The following is a 24,363-nucleotide window of genomic DNA, read 5'->3' on the forward strand; positions in this document are numbered from 1 at the left end:
CCTGTAGCCTTATTCACGTAACAAAACTTCAACGACAACAAAACACTGAGTTGCGATCCTATCGAGTAATCGTTCTATCAAAATGACCCTTGTGAATACGGATTTAGGACTGTTTTTCAATGGGACGACTTCAGAACGTCAGCGAGATCTTGACTGTCAAAATACGTGAATTAGGCCACTGGTGATGATGATTGGTCATTGAATTTAGTACTAATCGCCGCTGACTACAAAACCTTGCTGATATTTTGACACTGGATCGTTGGCATCGTTTTGGTTATTAATATCTCATTAAAATCGGTCCAGCCGTTCTTAAATTATAAATTAACTAACACGACTTTGTTTTATTTGAATTAGATTTACCGTTTTTTTTTTATTTATTTAAACCGGTAGACAGTAGTGACTGAGTTTGATGCGGTGCTTCTTCTCAGCACTTGCCAAATGTTGGTCTCGAAGCGCTGGTAGGACAAAAAGATTATGAGACATGTAAAGGCTTCTAAAGAGCAATGTTTTGTTTATTTTCTTTGAAAAAAATGACGATTTGTAAGATTTTTTTAAAAGAATTTGTAAAAAAGAAAAGAAAGAGAATAATAATGTTCAAAATCATTGTTTAAGGGCCTTGAGACAAGCGAATAAGGTTAAAAATATGGTGGGAAATATATTCCCTTTAAAAACGATCCAACGACCCAGCGTCATCCGTCCATCACTCATCGTCCAAGGAGACGCCATATTGAAAATTAAAGCTCCCGTAAAAAAATCTATGTCTAAACAATAAATAATCACAATTTGCCCCGCAATCAGCTCCAGAACGTTGCTTGACTTCACTGGGAGTCGAACTCTTGACATTCTTGCCTTGCAGTTCGCCAGTTTCATAAGCAAAAGTGGCACAACTCAAAAAATGGAAAAATTGAGTAATATATTTATAAAAAAAATTTATAGCACATTACATAATTGTGCAGAGTAAATGCTTAAAAATACAACATTAATTTATTAAATGCTATATTATTTTCGAAAACTACTTTTTTCAGTTGTGCCGCTTTAGACGATTTTTAAGAGTTAAAAAAGGACAGGATTTTTTTAAACGATTTCAAATAGGCCAATCGAATCACAATTATAGTATACCTTTAAGAGGCGTAGCAAGTAAAAAACGTTTTTAACCTTAAGACAATGCAATAAGGTTCCAAGAAAGGTGACAACTATATTGCCTTATTTTTTTCAATAGATTTACACTGAACAGAAGGCTTATATTGAATTTACATTCACGAATATTTGAATAGAAATTTCATAGTATACTTTGCACCGAAAATGTAAGAAATAAAAATATTTTATGATATTTTACTGATAACCTTTTTTATTAAAGATAGTAACTTGTTATTGTTACACAAATTACTAATATTCCCGTTAGCCCCTCGTACTAAGCTAAATATGCTTGTATCACGAGTGAGCTCACTACAATAGTCGAGCGGCGGCGGGGACCGAACCCGCGTTCCCCGGATCACGAGTCGGCCAGTCCGACTCCTTTACCGTTCGGCTATCGTGGCTTACTTACTTACTTTAAAAAGAATTAGATTTTATTGCCACTAAAAATCACAAAATGATAAATTGTCATCATCACAAATAGTGGCGTAACTCAAGATTGCACAAAAAAGATTTTTTTGAAAAAAAAAAACATTTTCGGCGCAAAATAAAAACATTACAACTAAAGGCAGTTTTTAAGACTTCTTCCTAACCTACAAATAAATAAACTTTAACGAGCGATTTTATGGTGAACAAGCTAGATCTAGCATTTAAGTGACCGCCATTACATTTTGAACTCTAACAGGCGTGTGTCGGTTCATGTTGTGACATTTTTATTCCGATTGCGCCATCTAGTCCCAAACTAAGCAAAGCTTGTACTATGGGTACCAGACAACGGATATAAACATTATGTACTTTAAAGTTTAAACTTTTTTAAATTGTCAATTGACACAATTTAGAAATCAACTCCTTTCACAATCTTTTGTAAGTTTCTTAGCTTGATGATGCTAAAACCAGTGTCTTAAACAGAATGCTCTCCATAAAATCCCTCGCCATAGCGTCTATAAATAAACTTCAATCCAATATGGCGTCCGGTAAAGTCACAACACTAAATCACTTAGTCACAGAATAACGCACTGTTACACTGCCGCGTACAGTCACAGTCCGCAACACGTATTGTGGTAGCTCCGCAGTTCACGTGACGTTCTGTCACAGCTGCGCGTCACTGACACAGTTCCACGTGACGTCGTTACAGCTCCATGTCACCGTTACACTTCTCGTCACAGATCCGCGTCACTGTCACACATACTGTAACAGCTCCACGTCACTATAACAGGTACGGGTCACTGTCAGTTCCCCGTTACGTGATTTCACAGCGACACTGTTATTATAACAGGTCCAGGTCACCGTCAAATCTTCGACACGTCATGTCACTGTTACTGTAACAGTTCCTCGTCACGTGATGTCACAGCGTTGCACCGCGTACTGTCACAGCTCCGCACGGCGTGTCACAGCTCCGCTGTATCGTCGCGCGGTTCTACTCGCCTTTTAACCGTTTACTGAATTCCTCCTGTTGTAGCTCCCGCCATTCTTTTTTCGCCTTCATTCGCTTTAGTTGGCCGTCCCTGTAACAATAATTATGATTTAAGTTCATCTTGTAAATTGTAGCGATAGGTACTAAAGCCTGGTCCGTGAGCACGTAGAATTTTGTCCAATGACCCTAAGCTACCCATCCTTATCGCTCGCGCGTAATTATGTTGCTGTCGCGCTCGCACACTCACTGCGGGGCGCCCGTCACACAGTCGCGACAGCAAAATAATTACGCGCGAGCGATAAGGATGGGTAGCTTAGGGTATTGGACAAAATTCTACGTGCTCACAGACCAGGCTTTAGCTTTTCCTCGTGGCCCAGGAGAGTGACGGAGTTAGTAAGAGAGGAAAGGAAGCATGTGTGAAAAAGAAAGAGCGAGCGAGTGTGAGATAGGTGTGGAGAGCGTAAGGGGGATGGGGGGGGGGATAATTATGGTAGGAGGAAGAGAGGGACAGGAACAGTTATAGAGAAAAAATTTAAGGGGCTCGAAAAGGTAAGAGTAATGTTGGCAGAGACAACGAGAGATATCGAAGCACCAGTGCGAGGGAGAGCACATGTGAGAGGGCGAGTAAGACATGGGGAAAGAAAGAAAGAGGTTGAGAATCAGCATTCTCAAATATCATAGATGCCAGTCAACAACTCACCACTGTAAATCAACCAGGCCACCGCGCCTTGCGACCGCCGCCTTTACTCTATTCGCGAAGTCTACTGCAGATTCATCTCGCGCTCGATGCATGGCTGGTAGATACCACACGTCGCACACAATCGCCCATGACGTCATCATGTTGAGTAAATAGTGCAGCATGCCGTGACGTGAACTGTTCCAAAATGCGTCGCCGAAGCGAGGGTCGTATCTGTAATTTAAAAAAACATGGTTGGATTAGTAACCTCTTCCTTTTTTAAGACGGTTTCTCAAGTCCGTATTCACAATATGAGGTCTCACAGTGCGCATGGACGCACAGGGTGAAACGAACCAATCACAGAGCTCTATTCAACACAGCGTTAAATTTGCTGCTTCACATAAGCAAGCGTCGTTTGTAAAAACGGGCGTTACTCTGACTTCTCACTCATGAAGAATTGCTAAAATCAAGTGGCAGTGAGCGGGGCACATAACACGTAGAGCTGATGGCTGTTGGGGGCAGAAAAGTTCTTGAGTGGCGACCACGGGCCGGAAAACGTAGCAAGCCTCCCACTAGGTGGACCGACGATCTGCTGAAGCAAGGAAGAACCTGGATGCGGGAAGCGCAGAACCGTCGTTATGGAAATTCTTGAGTGAGGCCTTTGTCCGGCAGTGGACGTTCCTATGGCTGAAATGATGACGAATAGCAGCTAAAACTTACTTGATAGCGACAGGGTAGATGGTGCCTCCGACTTCGAAGCTGCCTTTCTTGAACTGCATGACTGAGGTGTTGTTGATGCAAGTCCCCTCCGGGAAGATAAGGATGGGAGGGTTGTCCGCGACGGATATGTGCTCTTTGAGCCTGTGGGACAAATGCAGGATCATTATAGCCCTTGCAGCAGTGGTACAAAAAAATAATAATGTTTGTTTTTGTTTATTGTGAAAAGCTCGCCACAAACGTCGGCAAACTTAGAGTGAAAGTGCGATTTTGTTCCCCAGTCGATGAAGCACATGATGGAAGATTTAATTAATGCTACTGATAACGCCACTCTTGTAGCGGAGTTTTGTGCTGACACTGTATAAGGTTTTTTGTCGACACGATAAGAAGTACGTGACACCCAAAGTAGCCAATAAGTTCGCAACATGTCTTTGTTACAACAGTAATAAGGTTGTGTTGTCAACTTGTTGGTCACTGGGTATCAAGAACTATCTAGCCGACTCTGTACCACTCAAAACTCACCTCTTAGCAACAGCGTGCCTATCCTTCACCTCGGACCGCTCAAACCAGATATGAGGCGAGGCGCGCGCTAGCGCCCTCTGTAGCAGACCCAGGAAACCGCCGTGCCTTTGCCCGATCTGCAATATTTGACGTCACATATTGCCCGAAATCTGTCATATCACACAGTGCAATAACGTCAGAAGTCAAAAAATAAATTTTTGGACTTATGACGTTATTGCACCAAGTGTGTGATCAATGGATTCTTTAACTAAGACGTCACAAATTTCCCAATAAATGGCCAGAAATGGTACGTTGGTTTTCTTATGTTTGAAGACGCCACATACTGCCTAAATAAAGCTTGAGATAATATAAGATGGGGTATGAAAAAGATTATTTAAAAAATTCTGATTTGTTTTATAAAAGAAAAAAGTTTTAATGAAACAGAAAATTTAGTATTTTTAAGACTACATAGTTTTTTATTGATGAAATAAAAAGATAATCATATTGCAATTAAGTTTGTTATAAAGAAAAACATCTGAAAAGTATAATTTATTAATGTCAAAAACTGTATACGAGAGAAGTTTAAAATTGGGATCAAAATAATATAAATTCACCTCGAATAAAGTACATTATGTACATCTATGAATATAAATTGAGTAGTTGACACCACCAAGAAGTTAAGGTTAAATAAATTAATTACATTAAGATTTATTAACCTAGTTATGTTTGTTTAGATGCGCTAAGTTCTAAATGTTGATTAGTTATTATTATTAAGGTGGATTCGACCCAACAAGAGTAAATATTAATCTCAGAATAAACTTGTCATTTTGACATATTTTCCATACTGAAGCCAGAGTAAATACAAATGAGTAGGTCATCTTCATAGAAACGCACCGAGCGCGGTTTGTATGTGAGCGCGTCAATACGTATGCGGCGCGCACGCACACACTGACAAAATTCGGGGCAGCTCCTCGCTAATCCACGCACATTTTGTCAGTGTGTGCGTGCGCGCCGCATACGTATTGACGCGCTTACATACAAACCGCGCTCGGTGCGTTTCTATGAAGATGACCTACTCATTTGTATTTACTCTGCTGAAACTGTCAATGTGCCAGTTATACCAGGAGTTATTCTCGGATAAAAGTTTGGTCGAATCGGGCCTTAATGTTATTATTATTATTCATTGGTTGGTGTTAACTACCCAATAATGTTTTCAGTCTTATAATAAACCCAACATGCACTAGACCGACACATACCAGTTTAAAATCAGCTTTATGCCCAGCAAAATAACGTTCACTTACCTTTGCAGCCTTGATTTAGCTGCTGCCGATACTGCGTTGGAGATTGTTATGTAATCGTTGACGAATAGTTAAAAACTAATATGAAAGTGTCTAAATAAAATTGTAGGCACTTTTAGAGCTGTCAAAATGCCATTCAGTATCTAGATCAGCGTTGCCAGTTTTTTTTTTCGCCAAGTCGGGACTTTGGTACTTTTTGAGTGAAAATAGCGGGATTCTTCCGTCAGAAGCGGGACATAGTAAAAAAACGTATAAAATCAAAGGTTTTCAAATATTTATCTTTTTATTTGACTTAAAATTACGTTTACGTGACAATAGATAGCAAAAGTAGCCATAGAAAATGTATTTTAACAAAAAAAAATATTCTAAATCAGATTTAATCTATCGTTAAATTCGTCTTTTGAATAAAAAAGAAAAAAAAAAGAAAAATCGAAATTAAAAAAAAATGTTTTATTCTTTAGAATAATAAGTATGGCGTTTCAAACAACAGTCTGGTGAAGTGAGAGTCTCTCCGAAAAGCGGGACCGAGCCTGTCCCGCGCGGGATATTTAATTTTGATTTAAAAATCGGGACGTCCCGCCAAAATCGGGACGTCTGGCAACGCTGATCTAGATGTCCACTGAAGTGCCAATGAGGGTTTTCGCGATTGAAAAATCGACGCGAGGTCCAAATGCTGCATGATTGGTGGATTTTGACATATCTGTCAATGTCATGTCAAAAATAACCAATCATGCAGCATTTGGACCTCGCGTCTACGTATTGCCATCTGGCGGATTTTTTAATGGCGAAAACCCTCATTGCGTCATTGATAGACACTTTTTGATGTTCACTAGTCTTCATAGACACTTTTATTACTTACCTACGTTGTTCACCAAAGTCTCTATTGACACTTTTGATGTCTACCAAAGTCTGTATGTTGTCCACCAGTTTTTATAGACACTTAATTACTTACGTTGTCCACCAAAGTCTCTATACACACTTTTTGATGTCTACCAAAGTGTCTTTGGATGTCCACCAAAGTGTCTTTCGAAGTCCACCAGTGTCTTTCGATGTCCACCAAAGTGTCTTTCGGTGTCCACCAAAGTTTTTGATGTCCACCAGAGCCTGTATAGACACTTTTTGGATAACAGTTGTCCACGAAACTTACCAGCGAGTAACAATTGTCGCACATAAGCACCAGCGCGTCGATGGGCGACGTGTGGTTGGCAACGCATATGCCTCCGCGCGCCGGCTTGTTGTGGACGTCGTGGTGCGTCACCACCGCCGATATGCACCGCGATAGGAAGTTGAAGCACATTATGGAGACTGTATAGTTGGTCTTCTGCTTCAGAGGTCCGTCCGGGAGCGTGCCGATACACGCGGTGCTTATGATCAGCCACCACACCTATAGCCCACACATTGGGAAGTATGAGGGGTGTGGTTGACGAAAGATAGTTGGAAGTTTTTAGTTAGGGATTTGTTGGTAACATTTTTGCGAAAAAAACGCTTTTGTAAGAACATAGACTAGATGACAAAATTTCAATTATTTGTCCGTCAGACAGATAATTAGAAAATATTAGACTCATATTTTTTATTTTCTTTCATAATTAAATAATAACAGTGCTACATCGAGTTGAAATGGCGCGTTACGTCACGCTTGAGTAGGTTTTTTTTATATGCTAGACAAGGCAGGTATTTTACTCAAAAGTGACGTCACGCGACATTTCAACTCAATATAATACTGTAATCATGCGATTATGAAAAAAATTCAAAAATATGTGTACAATTTTTTTTTATTATCTCTGACGGACTAAATAGAATTTCGATTTCATTACCCAGTCATCATCCCTATTCCTAAATACATGTAAGTAAGGAAATTAGTGTATTTATATTTTTAAGGCGGTCTATAGGAAATAATAGTATACAGGCTAAAAAACGCACTTATACATCATCCAAGTATATGAAGCGTGCAGCCTTTTTAGGAGATAATTATTGTTATATAATTTTTTTAGGATACTTATACGTCCCATAAAATGCACGTGCAAGCTAGCTATGTGAATTCCATACACACTTGCAGGGCAAGACCAATTNTTGTGGACGTCGTGGTGCGTCACCACCGCCGATATGCAGCGCGATAGGAAGTTGAAGCACATTATGGAAACCGTGCTTTAGCGCGGGCGGTTTATGAGTGACTTTGCTGTGACGCTGCTGTTAGAGCTAGCGAGTGTGTATCTATAGCGACTTACCTACGTTGGAACGCGATGGAGACTGTGCCTTAGCGCGAGTGTTTTAAGAGTGACTTTGCTGTCAGAGCTAGCGAGTGTGTATCTATAGCGACTTACCTACGTTGGAGCGCGATGGAGACTGTGCCTTAGTGCGGGCGGTATAAGAGTGACTTTGCTGTGTCGCTGCTGTCAGAGCTAGCGAGTGTGTATCTATAGTGACTTACTTTTTTAAGCACTAGGCGGTTTAAGAGTGACTTTGCTGTGACGCTGCTGTCAGAGCTAGCGAGAGTGTATCTATAGTGACTTACCTTTTATAGCGCTGCTTATGAACGCCACAAGATGAGGCCATTAAGACACTTGAGATGATGACACTGCGACTATTTGGGTAATATCTAAGTGTCTAAATATGATTGTAGACACTTTAAGAACTGTCAAAATGCAATTTAGTGTCTAGATGTCCACTGGGGTGAAGATTTTACGTCATCAATAGACACTTTTTGGAGTTTTGTTGTCAACTAAAATTTTTATAGACACTTTTAATACTTACGTTGTCCACCAGTCTCTTAGGCACTTTTTGATGTCCACCAAAGTGTCTTTCGATGTCCACCAATGTCCACCAGTGTCTGTCGATGTCCACCAAAGCCTGTATAGACACTTTTTGGATAGCAGTTGTCCACTAAACTTACCAGCGAGTAGCAATTGTCGCACATAAGCACGAAGGCATCGATGGGCGACGTGTGGTTGGCGACACAGATGCCTCCGCGCGCCGGCTTGTTGTGCACGTCATGATGCGTCACCACCGCCGATATGCACCGCGATAGGAAGTTGAAGCGCGATGGAGACTGTGCCTTAGCGCGGGCGGTTTAAGAGTGACTTTGCTGTGACGCTGCTGTCAGAGCTAGCGAGTGTGTATCTATAGCGACTTACCTACGTTGGAGCGCGATGGAGACTGTGCCTTCTGAGTGACTTTACTGTGACGCTGCTATCAGAGCTAGCGATTGTGTATCTATAGTAACTTACCTTTAAATGCTTATGAACGTCATAAGATGGGGCCATTAAGACACTTGAGATCTAAGCATTATTTAAGTGTCTAAATATGATTGGGGGCACTTTAAGAGCTGTCAAAATGCCATTTAGTATCTAGATGTCATCAATAGACACTTTTTTGATGTTAGTTATCTACTAAAGTCTCTGTAGACACTTTTTGATGTCCACCAAAGTGTCTTTAGACACTTTTATTACTTACGTTGTCCACCAAAGTCTCTATAGACACTTTTTGATGTCCACCAGTGTCTTTTGATGTCCACCAGTGTCTTTCGGTGTCCACCAGTGTCTTTAGATGTCCACCAGAGCCTGTATAGACACAGTTTTACTTAGAAACTTACCAGCGAGTAGCAGTTGTCGCACATAAGCACGAGGGCATCGATGGGCGACGTGTGGTTGGCAACGCAGATGCCTCCGCGCGCCGGCTTGTTGTGCACGTCGTGATGCGTCACCACCGCCGATATGCAGCGCGAGAGGAAGTTGAAGCGCGATGGAGACTGTGCCTTAGCTTGGACGATATAAGAGTGTTTTTGCTGTGTGTTGTCAGAGCTAGCGAGTGTGTATCTATAGTGACTTACCTTTTATAGCGCTGCTTATAAACGCCACAAGATGAGGTCATTAAGACACTTGAGTTTATAGACTAGACTGTGTCTAAGTGTCTAAATATGATTGGGGGCACTTTAAGAGCTGTCAAAATGCCATTCAGTGTCTAATTGTCTGCCACCAAAGTCTCAATAGACACTTTTTTGATGTTAGTTGTCCACCAAAGTATCTAAAGACACTTTTTGATGTCAACTACAGTCCTGAAAGACACTTCTGATTTTCATTGTAAACTAAAGTCTCTATAGACACCTTTGATGTTAAAGTCTGTATAGACACTTTTGATGTCCACCAAAGTTTTTATAGACACTTTTAATACTTACGTTGTCCACCAAAGTCTTTATAGACACTTTTTGATGTCCACCAGTGTTTTTCGATGTCCACCAAAGTTTTTGATGTCCACCAAAGTTTGGATACACACTTTTTATTACTTTTATTGTCCACTAAAGCCTGTTGACTTACCAGCGAGTAACAGTTGTCGCACATAAGCACGAGGGCATCGATGGGCGACGTGTGGTTGGCGACGCAGATGCCTCCGCGTGCCGGCTTATTGTGCACGTCGTGGTGCGTCACCACCGCCGATATGCACCGCGATAGGAAGTTGAAGCACATTATGGAGACTGTATAGTTGGTCTTCTGCTTCAGAGGTCCGTCCGGGAGTGTACCGATGCACGCGGTACTTATGATCAGCCACCACACCTATAGCCCACACATTGGGAAGTATGAGGGGTGTGCTTGACGAAAGATAGGGAGTTTTTGGTTGGGGATTTGTTGGTAACATTTTTGCGAAAAATACGCTTTTGTAAGAACACTTATACAATAGGCTAGATGAAAAAATTTCAATTATTTGTCCGTCAGACAGATAATTAGAAAATATTAGACTCATATTTTTTATTTTCTTTCATAATTAAATAATAACAGTGCTACATCGAGTTGAAATGGCGCGTTACGTCACGCTTGAGTATGTTTTTTTATATGCTAGACAAGGCAGGCACGCGATATTTCAACTCAAATACTGTAATCATGCGATTATGAAAAAAATTCAAAAATATGTGTACAATTTTTTTTTATTATCTCTGACGGACTAAATAGAATTTCGATTTCATTACCCAGTCATCATCCCTATTCCTAAATACATGTAAGTAAGGAAATTAGTGCATTTATATTTTTAAGGCGGTCTATAGGAAATAATAGTATACAGGCTAAAAAGCGCACTTATACATCTTCTACTTATATGAAGCGTGCAGCCTTTTTAGGAGAATATTATTGTTATATAATTTTTTTAGGACACTTATACACGTCCCATTAAATGCACGTACAAGCTAGCTATGTGAATTTCATACACACTTGCAAGGCATGACCAATTAAAAATAATTTAGTTACCCGCATTATAAATTCTAAAGTCATTCCAATTTAATTATTTTTATTAGACTTAACTAAATTTTTATATGGAGATATTGTTCTTAAACAAACCATGATTGTATAATTGTAAAAACCATAATACATGTACTGAATGAAAATTAGAAAAAAATATCATTGAATACTTCGCTTTTACCAACAAAAAACTTTAAATAAATGCAGATAAAGTCTAAATTTCGTCAAACATCACCCCAGACAATGTGTCCCTGTAAATGCACCACATTAACCCATGATGGCGGTGACGTCACAAGACATGCTAAAATTAAATACAAATACCCGACACAGACTCCTTATAAATAAAAAATACTACCAAAGAGAAACACGTATTCACGCTGAGCATGGCAACATCGATGACACTCGTGTGATTGGCAACACAGAATCCGTTCGCTTTCGGCCTGTTTTGCATATCGTGGTATGTAGCGACGAATGAAAGACTCCTTATCAAGATTCTCATGTACATCTTGTAGGACATTCTGCCGAAGAAATTCCGTATCCTTCCTTCAGGTAGGAAATTTACGAGGGTAGTCGTCGATAGCATAGTCAGCAGCTGGTGTTGCCAGTTTTTGGTAGGTTTTGGTAGTTTTTGGTCCGATGTTGCCAGTGTTAGTGGGGAGTGGAAAAAATATTATTAGTACACGTGAAAAAGAATAGGATTGTGAAGTTTGTAAAGTGTTTATATTGCAAAAGAGAGAGATAATGATAATTTAAGTACAGCAGCGTCAAATAGTTCGTGACACCCAAAGTGGGCAAAAAGTTGACAAGACAACCTTATTCCAATGAGCGCTAAAGTGGTAGGAGGACTATCGCATTTGCACTCATCAAGATGGCGCCACTGTAGAGTAAGGTCTTGTCAATCGCCAGGGGTGCCAACTGTTAAGTATAAAAACGATAGCCCTCATTGTAACAAAGACGTGTTGCGAACTTTTTGACTACTTTGGGTATCACGAACTATTCGACGCTGAATGTGCCAGCTAAATCATTATATAGATGACCCACGCTGAACTGTCCCACCAAACTCAATGACAGGGCAAAAATCGGAACCAGCGTTCCGGTATTGACGGTGGCGCCCCGCTGTCAATGTCATGGATAGGACAGTTCAGTATTTTGGAACTATATTTCAAATTAATATCGCGATAGTCCTCTGCTGCTACAACAGAGGTCGCGGGTTCAATACCCGCGCAAAACAAACAATATTTGTTTGGGTGTTTACGATTTATAAATTTGATTATTTACAAAAGTATATAAGCATGTTTATATCAGTTGTCTGGTGCCTATAGTACAAGATTTCTTTACTATGGGCTTGATATCCAATTTTTTCAGTTGTAGTATTTTTTCATACGCGAACGATTTATTAATAAAATAGTATTTTAATTACTTTACAAACTTCACGTAAACAAAAATACAGGAAAAGAAAAATAATATTGCAAATAAAAAAAAAAACAAAGTAAATAACCTAATTTGTGTGTCGTATTGCGAAAAAAAACATTTTTAACTCAAGATACATAGAGAAAATATAAAAAAATAACAGAAAGGATCATTTCATTAATTTGTGGTTCGTAATGTAAGGTTAAAATAATAATTACAATGAGGAAATTGGCCATATTGCCACAAGGTCAAAGCAAAGAAAATTATTTGACCTTTGCATTTTTCAGGTGTGGTTCAAAATTACCGAAATATTTTCTGACAAAATTAAATGATGATTTTCAAACATTACCTCTTTATTATAAGGTATAATTTGAAAATAATCTTTATAGGCCAGTAGAATTAAACACAAAAATTGATTAAATCGGAAATAATTCCTACAATAGATTTTTTTGCTTTAATGGCTTCATTGGTTGCCCATTAAGACTCTCCTAAGTTTTCGACTTCGACGGAGTTGTACTCAAGTGGTGGGGGCCCCCGAAAGGGGCGTTTTTTCGGTTTTCTGGTTATACCGCGTAAAGGACTTACCCTATCGAAAAGTGGTCTTCATGACGGTTGAAGGGCACTTAATCCTGCATTGAATAAGACCAAATTCAAATGTTTTGGACAAACCGTTCCCGCGCTAAAGTTCGGAAAAGTAGAAAATATACGTATAATTAATTACCCTCTCCACGTCCAATGGCTTGTTACCCACAGGCTTCCAAGTCTTGAAAAGGGCCACCTCAACCAGTGTAACCCTATCAAGGCTTACGAGCTTGATGCGCCTATCCTTGTGTGTCCCAGCCGTTCCTTAACTGCGGTTGGTGCACCTCTTCCTTGCACTCTCCTGAATGACCCTGTGTTACCTACTGTGGCTGTCCCTCTTCCTTGCAGCCTCCTGCACGACTACGTTGCCTAGCCGTATGCCTCTGGTCCAAGGTTCGACGCCACAAAATCAACTTCCCACGCGTGAAAATAGTTTAAATACTATTTTCCGTGCTTGCAACATTTTTCTTTACTGCTTCGGCTCTATTAGTCGTAGAGTGATTGTATATATCCTATAGCCTTCCTCAATTTATGAGCTATTCAACACAAACATTATTATTTCAATCAAACTAGTAATTCTTGAGATTAGCGCGTTCAAACAAACAATCAAAAAACTCTTCAGCGTTTTAATATGAACTTGTTGTTGTTGATTTTTGGCGTCAAACCTTAGACCAGGCATACGGCTAGGCAACGTAGTCGTGCAGGAGGATACAAGGAAGAGGGGCAGCCACAGTAGGTAACACAGAGTCGTTCAGGTGAGTGCCAGGAAGAGGTGCAGCAACCGCAGTTAAGGAACGGCTGGGACGAACAAGGATCGGCGAATCCAGCTCGTATGCCTTGATAGGGTTACACTGGTTGAGGCGCTCCTTTTCAAGACTTGGAAGCCTGCGGGTAACGAGCCATTGGACGTGGAGAGGGTCATTAATTATACACATATTTTCTACTTTGCCGAACATTTGCACGAGAACGGTTTGTTCAAAACATATGAATTTGGTCTTATTTAATGCAGAATTAAATGCCCTTCAATCATCAGGAAGACCACTTTTCGATAGGGTAAGTCCTTTACGCGGTATAACTAGAAAACCGAAAAATCGCCCCTTTCGGGGGCCCCCACTACTTAAGCACAACTCCGTCGAAGTCGAAAACTTAGGTGAGTCTTAATGGGCAACCAATGAAGCCATTAAAGCAATAAAATCTTTTGTAGGAATTATTTCCGATTTAAAAGCTAATTCTACTGGACTATTATGTAATAGTACTTTTCAAATATTACTAAATGAAATTAATATTTTAATGATTTCTTTTTTTTTACAAATAGTATTATTAACTCATTATGCTAAGGTACAAAATGAATTATGTACCTATCTTCTTGTATTAGTACCTATTTTTTTTTTTTAAATATTATCTCATTCTTATAAGGTACAAAACGAAAATTTTTTTCAACAGTGCCAAAAGTACAAAATCAATATGTAGTAGAAGTTTAGTTATACATATAACAAACTTACCCCGAATATAAAGATGAGTATCCTCAACGGTAGCAGGAAGAAGTAGCGCACTATGAAACCCATAGCCCATATGATGGTTAGACGCCATGTTAGAAACTCGTACTGCCTGGAAGGATGTAGTAATAACTATAATATAATAAAATAAAATAAATAAATATCCTTAAAAACTTTTGCATTTATAATATAGGATATATGTATTTACAAAAAGATTGTATNAAATGTATTTAAGTATGTTTATATCCGTTGTCTTGTGCCCGGTCCGTGAGCACGTAGAATTTTGTCCAATGACCCCAAACTACCCATCCTTATCGCTCGCGCGTAATTATATTCCTGTCGCGCTCGCACACTCACTGCGGGCGCCCGTCGCACAGTCGCGACAGCAATATAATTACGCGCGAGTGATAAGGATGGGTAGCTAGGGGTCATTGGACAAAATTCTACGTGCTCACAGACCAGACTATAGACCTATAGCTTACAGTACAATCTCACCTGTTAGTCCTCGTGAGGAGGTTCCAGCTCCTCAACTCCTCAGCCTCGAAGACGGAGGTGACCTGATCCTCAATGATGGACTCCATGCCTGCCTTCACCAGATCCAAGCAGTGAGACAGATGGAACTCCAGGTTGACCTGGCGAGAACGCAAAAGAACTATAAAGTTTACGTAAGGCGGATGTCGTAGAGGCGACTAAAGGGAAGATACGGAAAGGGATCGTAACCGTATCACATGGGGCACACGGAAAACCAGCGCCGTGTGGCCTTCGTCACCGTGGGCCACGGCATATGCTGAGTGGGGTCCCGTTGCAGTGGGCATCTTGTTGGTGAATGGGTGGCACTGCTCAGTTTACTCTTGTTTTTATTTTTTCTTCTTCCATTATTATGTGCCACTGTCATGTCTATGTAATTGCCTGTATTTGTGTGATGTCCATTGTAATAAATGTATCTTTCTTTCTTTCTATCAACTCGAGGCGGTCAGTATTCTTTGTATGAAACTCCTGCAACGCACACTTATACGCACCGTAAAGTTAACGCCTCGCCTCGCGGTTGACCGCGCGCGAAAGAAAAGAAAGCGATACGGTGTTGATCCCTTTCCGAGTTGATAAGTCTGCTATGACGTTAAGGGACTAATATGCGGACATCAAGCCTCAGAACTCGTCTGGCCAGCGTGGGGAGTGTAGACCAAATCCCCCACTTGCCTTTGGTCAATTAGAGGGCTAGTCGGTGCAGGACCTGGCCAGCCAGGTTTGATTCAGCATAAAGTTCCTCTATTTTCTTAATATAATTAAAATAATTTGTAAAATTACTCCCAACTGCCTGTGACTGGGGAGTGTAGACCAAATCCTCCATTTGCCTCCGGTAAATTGGAGAGGAGTGGAGCCTAAAATGATCTGATGAGGATGAGCTCTCAAAACCGATCTTCCACTAATTAAACCTGGATTTGATCACCCAGGTGATCAAAGAGGACTCCAGGCGACACTTCGGTGTCCTTTGGTCCCACATAGACCAGATTACCTAGGTGATCAAAGTGGACTTCTTATCCATGGGCGATCAAAGGACACCAAAGTGTCACTTGGAGTCTACTTTGATCACCTGGGTGATCAAATCCAGGTCATCAAATTGGATTAGGCCCCAAAACAGGTCTATTCCACTTTGATCACTTGGATTTTGATCACCCAGGTGATCAAATTGGAACAGGCCCCAAAACCTACCTTCTCCTGAGGCTTGTGTCCGTTGACGCGTTCCTGACTCGAGCTCCGCTTGTAGTTTAACTCCGGTGAGGGTCCGAGGATCTCGTCCCTCTCTATTACTGTCATTTTTGTACCTGGAAAGACAACAACAATCCATTAGTTACTTTTAAAAATTTTACCTAATGCTATTACGGGATTATTGCGATCGCTAAGCGTGGAGATTATGGCAAAACCCTCCACTAAAGTGTAGGAGCCTCATAGTCCAGCACTGGGCTGTAAAGGGTTGTTGATGAACGGGGAACTATGTGCCCTGCCCATCGCCACTTCAGCTTGCTAATCCGTCGGGCTATGTCAGCGACTTTAGTTCGTTTACGGATCTCCTCACGTCACGTAGTAACAGGTAGTATATTTTCAAGAACAATGTTTAATGTCATCATCATCAGAGCTATAGGACGTCCACTGCTGAACATAGGCCTCCCCCAATGCTTTCCATGTGTTTAATGTATGTTTAATGTATTGTGGGGTTACTATGAAGTCTACAAGAATACAAATCATAAATGTAACTACGTAAACGTGCTGGAAATACAAGTCAATTTGTCATGTGAGTTGTGTAACCACGTTGTATGTTGGCATGACAAACAACTTAATAGCAATGTTATGTTATTATTGAAATAAACCGTCTTTGGATGGTCTATTATTTAAAATGTAAATCATACTTAAGTTTTTAAATAGGTAATATTTCTATTTATAATTTATCGCTGTATTCCGGCAGAGGAGAATATGACATAGCTCGTTGAGATGATGGCCGATGGGGCAGAAAAGTTCTCGAGTGGCGACCACGGGCCGGAAGACGTAGCGTGGGCAGACCACCCACTAGGTGGACTGACGATCTGGTAAAGGACCTCAATGCAGCATCGAAGGGCCGCTCGTTATGGAATCCTATGGGAGGCCTTTGTCAAAAGTGGTGACTGAGTTTGTTCCGGCGTTTCTTCTCAGCACTTGCCATATGTTTGTCTCGAAGCGCTGGTAGGGCCCAAAAGATAAGGAGACATGTAAAGTGCCCCATAAGGGCTACCTTTTTCTTTTTTTATTATTTTCTATTGACGTTCATAAGTGCCACTTGTGGTCTAAACTGAATAAATATATTTTTTGATTTTGATTTTTTTTTATTTTTTGTGCAGCAATGGACGTCATTTGGCTGAAACGAACGAAGCAAAGGATCAGCTCTACACTTTCCGTGAATGTAAATAAAAATATGCGATTATCCTTCCCCAGTCCATCTGGATAGTGTGGACAGCCAAACCTTCAATTTGTCTCTGGTAAGACTAGGCGCAGACCACCGATTTTTAGTTGGCCGATAATTGGGCCCAATTTTAATTTGTTTAAAAAATCGGGCAAATCAAATCGGTGTAATGTGCGCACTTCCATACATGCCCATACTGATCAACTGTCCGACTAAACTATGGGCCAACGAAAAATCGATGGTCTGCGCCTAGGCTAAGTTAAACAAATTATGCTCCTGCTAAATGACCTGAAGGTGATGATGATTTAAATAATTAACAATTCATTTATTCATGCACGATAAGTAAAACTCAATTATTGATAATTACGATGTATTATCTACTGTACACTTTTGCATATAAATAACTGTTAACAATGTGAATTTCCAAACCATGTACGGGCGACTAATCTTCTGCTGAAATCGTCTAATTTGAACGATCCTTTAGAACAAGCTGTACCAGGCATTTTGCCGCCACTGGAGTCGAATCCAGGACATCTTTCGCACGTACCATTGAGTCCTTTTAACTTTCCCCCGGGACCAACTTGACCTTCACTGGTTGGGTTATTGGCGGTCAAGCTGTAGATCCTGGCTACACAGGAGTTACAGCGGCGAGAACGAGAGGTGGGAATAGTCACGTACCATTAAGTTTGAGATCTTTTAACTTTCCCCCGGGACCAACGTGACCTTCACTGGTTGGGTTATGGCGGTCAAGCTGTAGATCCNATAACTATAATATAATAAAATAAAATAAATAAATATCCTTAAAAACTTTTGCATTTATAATATAGGATATATGTATTTACAAAAAGATTGTATTTAAGTATGTTTATATCCGTTGTCTAGTGCCCGGTCCGTGAGCACGTAGAATTTTGTCCAATGACCCCAAGCTACCCATCCTTATCGCTCGCGCGTAATTATATTCCTGTCGCGCTCGCACACTCACTGCGGGCGCCCGTCGCACAGTCGCGACAGCAATATAATTACGCGCGAGTGATAAGGATGGGTAGCTAGGGGTCATTGGACAAAATTCTACGTGCTCACAGACCAGACTATAGACCTATAGCTTACAGTACAATCTCACCTGTTAGTCCTCGTGAGGAGGTTCCAGCTCCTCAACTCCTCAGCCTCGAAGACGGAGGTAACCTGATCCTCAATGATGGACTCCATGCCTGCCTTCACCAGATCCAAGCAGTGGGACAGGTGGAACTCGAGGTTGACCTGGCGAGAACGCAGAACTATAAAGTTTACGTAAGGTTGGATGTCGTAGAGGAGTCTATAAGGCCCAGAACAGACGGTGAAACGCAACTGCAACGAAACTGCAACTGCTAGTTACTTTTGAGTTGCATCTAAGTTTCTGCCATAGCCTCCGTTGAGAGACCACACATGACGCGATCAGTTTGAAACTCAGTTTCAGTTTCATTCATCAGAATGATCAGAAAGTTGCAGTTTCTTTGCAGTTGCGTTTCAACGTCTGTTCTGGGCCTAAGTCATTTATTTTCTGCAAATAGGGTTTTAAAATGCGCTTTTACACGTCTCAGTATTACTGCTTTGGGATAATAAATGGGCCAATACCTACTGATTAGAAGGCGGCGCAAGAAAGCAAGAGAAGGTTTAGAAAAGTTCACATTCAGTTGAAGAAACTTTGTTTTGTCATCATCAGGTCACTGCAGACAGATGTCCTTTACCAGTCTACACTCACCACGTTGGCCAGACGGGATGTAAAAGCACAGAAAAAAATGAGTATGTTTTCTGAAGACCATGCTGACAGCATAGGGACGATCGTTATGGAAATTCTTGGCAGTCTTTAGTCATCTTTTGGCTGAAACTGGTTCCTCCAGGACCCACCTTCCCCTGGGGCTCCGCCCCCTCGTTAAAAGGAAACGTGGTCACCCCAAGCAAACTTGGCGGCGCACTGTAGCAGACGAGACGAAGAAGATCGGCAAGATTTGGAGAGCAAAACGCGAAGCTCAAGACCGAACGCGATGGATGACTGTTGTGTACACCCTCTGCCCCATCTAGGGTACATAGAACATTAACGCAAGACTAGTTTCTCCTGAGACCCGGCGTTAAGTTCTTCCAAAACCCACCTTCTCCTAGTGAGCCTCAACTTCAACCTTCGCTGAATTAGAGGGTCGTGTAATCGTGTTCCTGCAGTGGAGACTGAATGACCTGATGATGAAATGGTTTGCTCCAAGGACCCACTTTCTCCTGGGACTTGTGTCCGTTGACACGCTCTTGGCTCGCTTTAAATTCTTCCAGTACGATAGATTATGCCCTAAGATTTAGGTTTTTGAGACAAGGCAGGTATATGACCGCAATCGCACCTGATGGCCTTTGGGGCAGAAAAGTTCGCGATCATGGAAGATGAGAGGAGGCCTCTCGCTTGGTGGGTCTACCATTTAATGAAGGTCGCGGAAAACCCAGGACCGGTCTTAGTGGAAATAGGTACATGGGGAAAGGCTTTAGAGGATCGTTGTCCTGCAGTGGAGACTAAATGACCTGATGATGTGCTTCATATTTTATGACCGTCCTTTGGCTGAAACTGGTTTCTCCAAGACCCACCTTCTCCTGAGGCTTGTGTCCGTTGACGCGCTCCTGGCTGGAGCTCCGCTTGTAGTTTAACTCCGGCGAGGGTCCGAGGATCTCATCTCTCTCTATTACTGTCATTTTTGTACCTGGAAAGACAACAACAATCCATTAGTTACTTTTTGAAATTTAGCCTAAGGCCCGCCATACATGGACAGCTCGAGCAGTTAGCCAATGATAAACATACACGGACCGCTCGAGCAGTTGCAACTGATTCGGGCGGTCGACAGCACGGTGAATTTTCATCGTGCGGTCAAGCAGTCGCCAGCCATACACTGACAGCTCGAGCTGTCGACAGCTCTCGCGCAGTTACCTCCGCCCACTTTCTTCATTCCAGGGCGCACGCGCTTGTAATTTGTTGAGCAGTTAATACCAACTGCTCGAGCAGTTATCACTGGCAGCTTCAAGCTGTTGACTCTTGACTACAAGTGGTCCGTGTATGTTGATCACTGACTAACTGCTCGAGCTGTCCGTGTATGGCGGGCCTAATGCTATTACAGGATTATTGCGATCTCCAATCCGTATGCTAAGCGTGGAGATTATGGCAAAACCCTCCACTAAAGTGGAGGAGGCTCATAGTCCAGCAGTGGGCTGTAAAGGGCTGTTGATGATAATGATGATTACGGGATTTCCACCTCTCGTTCCCACCGCTGCAACTCCTGTGTAGCCAGGATCTACAGCTTGACCGCCAATAACCCAACCAGTGAAGGTCAAGTTTGTCCCGGGGGAAAGTTTAACTGTCATTGGACCCGCAACGAAATTAATCAGAAGAACATAGGAGAAGTTCGAAGTTAACCTAATGCTATTGTAACAGGTAATCATCATCATCATTTTAGCAACAGGACGTCCATTTCTGAACATAGGCCTCCCCCAATGATGTCCACATCACCCCGGTTGGTAGCGGTCTGCATCCAGCGTCTTCCTGCTACCTTTATGATGTCGTAGGATCTTATTGGTGGACGTCCACTGCTGCGTTTTCCGGTACGTGGCCTATACTCCAGAACCTTGCTGCCCCATCCCATCGGCCGTCAGTTCTGCGTACTATGTGCCCTGCCTATTGGCCACTTCAGCTTGCTAATCCGTCGGGCTATGTCAGCGACTTTAGTTCGTTTACGGATCTCCTCACGTCACGTAGTAACAGGTAGTATATTTTCAAGAACAATGTTTACGTCGACGACGTCCACTGCTGAACATAGGCCTCCCCCAATGCTTTTCATGTGTTTAATGTATGTTTAAGTATATTTTCAAGAACAATGTTTACGTCGACGACGTCCACTGCTGAACATAGGCCTCCCCCAATGCTTTTCATGTGTTTAATGTATGTAATGTATGTATGTAAATCATATGTAACTACGTAAACGTGCTGGAAATAAGACAATTTGTCATGTGAGTTGTGTAACCACGTTGTATGTTGGCATGACAAACAACTTAATAGCAATGTTATTATTGAAATAAACCGTCTTGGATGGTCTATTGTTTAAAATGTAAATCATACTTAAGTTTTTAAATAGGTAATATTTCTATTTATTATAATTTATCGCTGTATTCCGGCAGAGGGGCAGAAAAGTTCTCGAGTGGCGACCACGGGCCGGCGGAAGACGTAGCGTGGGCAGGCCCCCCACCAGGTGTACTGACGATCTGGTGAAGGACCTCAATGCGGCAGCGAAGGACCGTTCGTTATGGAATCCTATGGGAGGCCTTTGTCCAGCAGTGGACGTCATTTGGCTGAAACGAACGAAGCAAAGGACCAGTTCTATACTTTTCGTGAATGTAAATAAAAATATGCGATTATCAGACCTTCCCCAACCCGTCTGGGTAGAGCGTGGGGTGTATGCCAAATCTTCATTTGTCTCTGGTAAGTTAAACAAATTGTGCTCCTGCTAAATGACCTGAAGGTGATGATGATTTAAATAATGAACAATTCATTTATTCATGCACGATGAGTAAAACTCAATTATTGATAATTACAATGTATTCTCTTTGCATATTAATAACTCTGTTAACAATGTTTATTTCCAAACCATGTTAACTGTTTTCGTTTTGCGTACGGACGACTGACGTCGTCCTGCTGAAATCGTCTAATCTACGAGTATACTTATAATAAATCTGTAGAGAGGTCAATTCTGTATATGAAATATATTTTTTAAAAATGACTATCAGGGGGTGATTAGTGATCGATACTGGTGCCAAAAATGCAATCAGTAAAATTTTTGTCTGTCTGTCTGTATGTTCCTTATAGAAACATAAAATACTCGACGGATTTTAACGAAACTTGGTACAATTATTCTTCATACTCCTGGGCAGGTTATAGTATACTTAGTAATTCCCACGGGAACGGGAATTAGCGGGAAAATCCTTTTGTATGAAAAATCTAAACCGCTTAAGTTAGACGCTTGAAATTTGGCATGCAGGTACCTTAGTAAACTTAAAGCTTAGTTACAACAGGATATTGCAAAATTCCCACGGGAACGGGAATTAGCGGGAAAAACATTTGTATGAAAAAATCTATACCGCGTAATATAGATGAAGGGGGTAATACGGGATCCACGCGTACGAAGTCGCGGGCGGCCGCTAGTTTGAAATAATAACCTTTAGATTAGAACAAGCTCTATCATCCAGGCATTTTGCCGCCACTGGAGTCGAATCCAGAACATCTTCACACGTACCATTGAGTCCTTTTAACTTTTCCCCGAGACCAACTTGACCTTCACTGGTTGGGTTATTGGCGGTCAAGCTGCAGATCCTGGCTACACAGGAGTTGCAGCGGTGGGAACGAGAGGTGGGAATAGTCACGTACCATTGAGTCCTTTTAACTTTCCCCCGGGACCAACTTGACCTTGTTATGGTGGTTATTGGCGTTCAAGTTGTAGATCCTGGCTACACAGGAGTTGCAGCGGTGGGAAAGAGAGGTGGGAATAGTCACGTACCATTGAGTCCGTTCTCCTTGATAAGAGCTGATGGTGGCTTGTCGCTTGGCACAGGCGGAGTGGTGGCACCTTCATCCTCATCGGAACTGTCGAGTCTGCTGATCTTCTTCGCCACCTCGATGTGTTGGCGGCCATACTGCAACAATTAATACGGCTTTTTAATACAAAATCGAGATTAAAAAACACATCATTTTGATTTAGACATTCGTGGTGTGTTTTATTTATTTATTCTTTAATGCAAAGGGAACTAATTGCCATTGAGCATTATCTGCCAGTTAAACTTTGGGCTAAACAGGTCCTTGTGTTAGACCCGGTTTCCACCAAAGCGGAAAGATGGGACTAGAGATGTTTTTCAATTCTTCTCCGCTATGCTTTACCTACAGGATGTCCTAGAATGGACAAATCAAACTGCAAAGGGAGGTAGCTTGACCTCTGATCTACCCCTAAAAATAATTATGAACTGTACTTTTTTTCTGTACTATTTCTTTTTCATATTTTTAGGGGTAGGTCAAAAGCTACTTCCCATAGCACTTAGAATCACCCATTATGGGACACCCTGTATCATCATTTCAGCCAGGATCCACTGGGAGTTCTGGAATGGAAGCCACGTGATTGACCGACGACCTCATAATATTTTGGAAATTGGGGGAGGCCTATGTTCAGCAGTGGACACCCTGTATATCATACGAAAACAATGAGATTTTGACATATCTGTCAGTGTCATGTCAAAAATAATCAATCATGCAGCATTTGGACCTCGCGTCTACGTATTGCCATCTGGAGGATTTTTCAATCGCGAAAACCCTCATTGAAAACAAAAAATGCCCCAGTGCAGTAAGCAACCGTAATCACAAATCGCTTGAGCATGCGATTACGTAACGTACTTATCAAATCTTGCGCCTGCGCATCGCAGCTAATTGGTACTTATGAGGTTACGCGAAGGTCGAATATTGTTGTAACTCAATTCTGAGTTGCATTATAGTATATTAACCTAGTTAATTTACAGTAGACTATCTGTATTACAACCTTAACTTCGAACTCCTCCTATGTTCTTCTGATTAATTTCTTTGCGGGTCCAGTGACAGTTTAACTTTCCCCCGGAACAAACTTGACCTTCACTGGTTGGGTTATTGGCGGTCAAGCCGTAGATCCTGGCTACACAGGAGTTGCAGCGGTGGGAACGAGAAATGGATATAGTCCCGTTAGTATATTATACCTACTAATTTTCTAAAAACATAACACTCCTTCTGGCGCAGTCGGGTAAAAATCTGGGTTGTTCGTCATCTCGCACCTGTCAAACTCGCTAGCAGGCGCGAGTTGGGAAATTCCGATTTTACCTATTATTTTGTTCGTCAACTCGCACCTTTTCAAAAGTACAGTCAAATAAAAACGAATTGAAACTAAAAACTTTCAGTGTGTTGGGCATGTA

The 24,363-nt window shown here is 41.5% G+C and overlaps 1 protein-coding gene across 4 annotated transcripts; it reads right to left on the reverse strand.

Moving 5' to 3' along the window:
• Window positions 1–2,012: 2,012 nt before the first annotated feature.
• On the reverse strand, window positions 2,013–23,075 carry Gpat4 (Glycerol-3-phosphate acyltransferase 4). Of its 4 annotated transcripts, none has more exons than XM_028316464.1 (10): window positions 22,935–23,075; window positions 16,161–16,273; window positions 14,946–15,082; window positions 14,457–14,562; window positions 10,051–10,287; window positions 6,888–7,124; window positions 4,464–4,579; window positions 3,945–4,085; window positions 3,249–3,458; window positions 2,013–2,639 (listed from the first exon to the last, which is right to left on the reverse strand). In XM_028316464.1, the coding sequence occupies exons 2-10, from the start codon at window positions 16,263–16,265 to the stop codon at window positions 2,552–2,554; spliced, it is 1,377 nt and encodes a 458-aa protein (XP_028172265.1). In that variant the 5' UTR covers window positions 16,266–16,273; window positions 22,935–23,075; the 3' UTR covers window positions 2,013–2,551. The 4 variants fall into 4 exon arrangements, with proteins under 4 accessions (XP_028172265.1, XP_028172262.1, XP_028172263.1 ...); XM_028316461.1 differs by lacking the exon at window positions 10,051–10,287 and adding an exon at window positions 11,318–11,554 and having other exon boundaries at window positions 2,504–2,639; XM_028316462.1 differs by lacking the exon at window positions 10,051–10,287 and having other exon boundaries at window positions 2,504–2,639.
• Between the last annotated feature and the right edge of the window lie 1,288 nt (window positions 23,076–24,363).

This window comes from Ostrinia furnacalis, unplaced genomic scaffold (genome assembly GCF_004193835.3).
Source record: "Ostrinia furnacalis isolate ACB-3 unplaced genomic scaffold, ASM419383v2 OfSCF5710, whole genome shotgun sequence".
Lineage (NCBI taxonomy): Eukaryota > Metazoa > Arthropoda > Insecta > Lepidoptera > Crambidae > Ostrinia > Ostrinia furnacalis.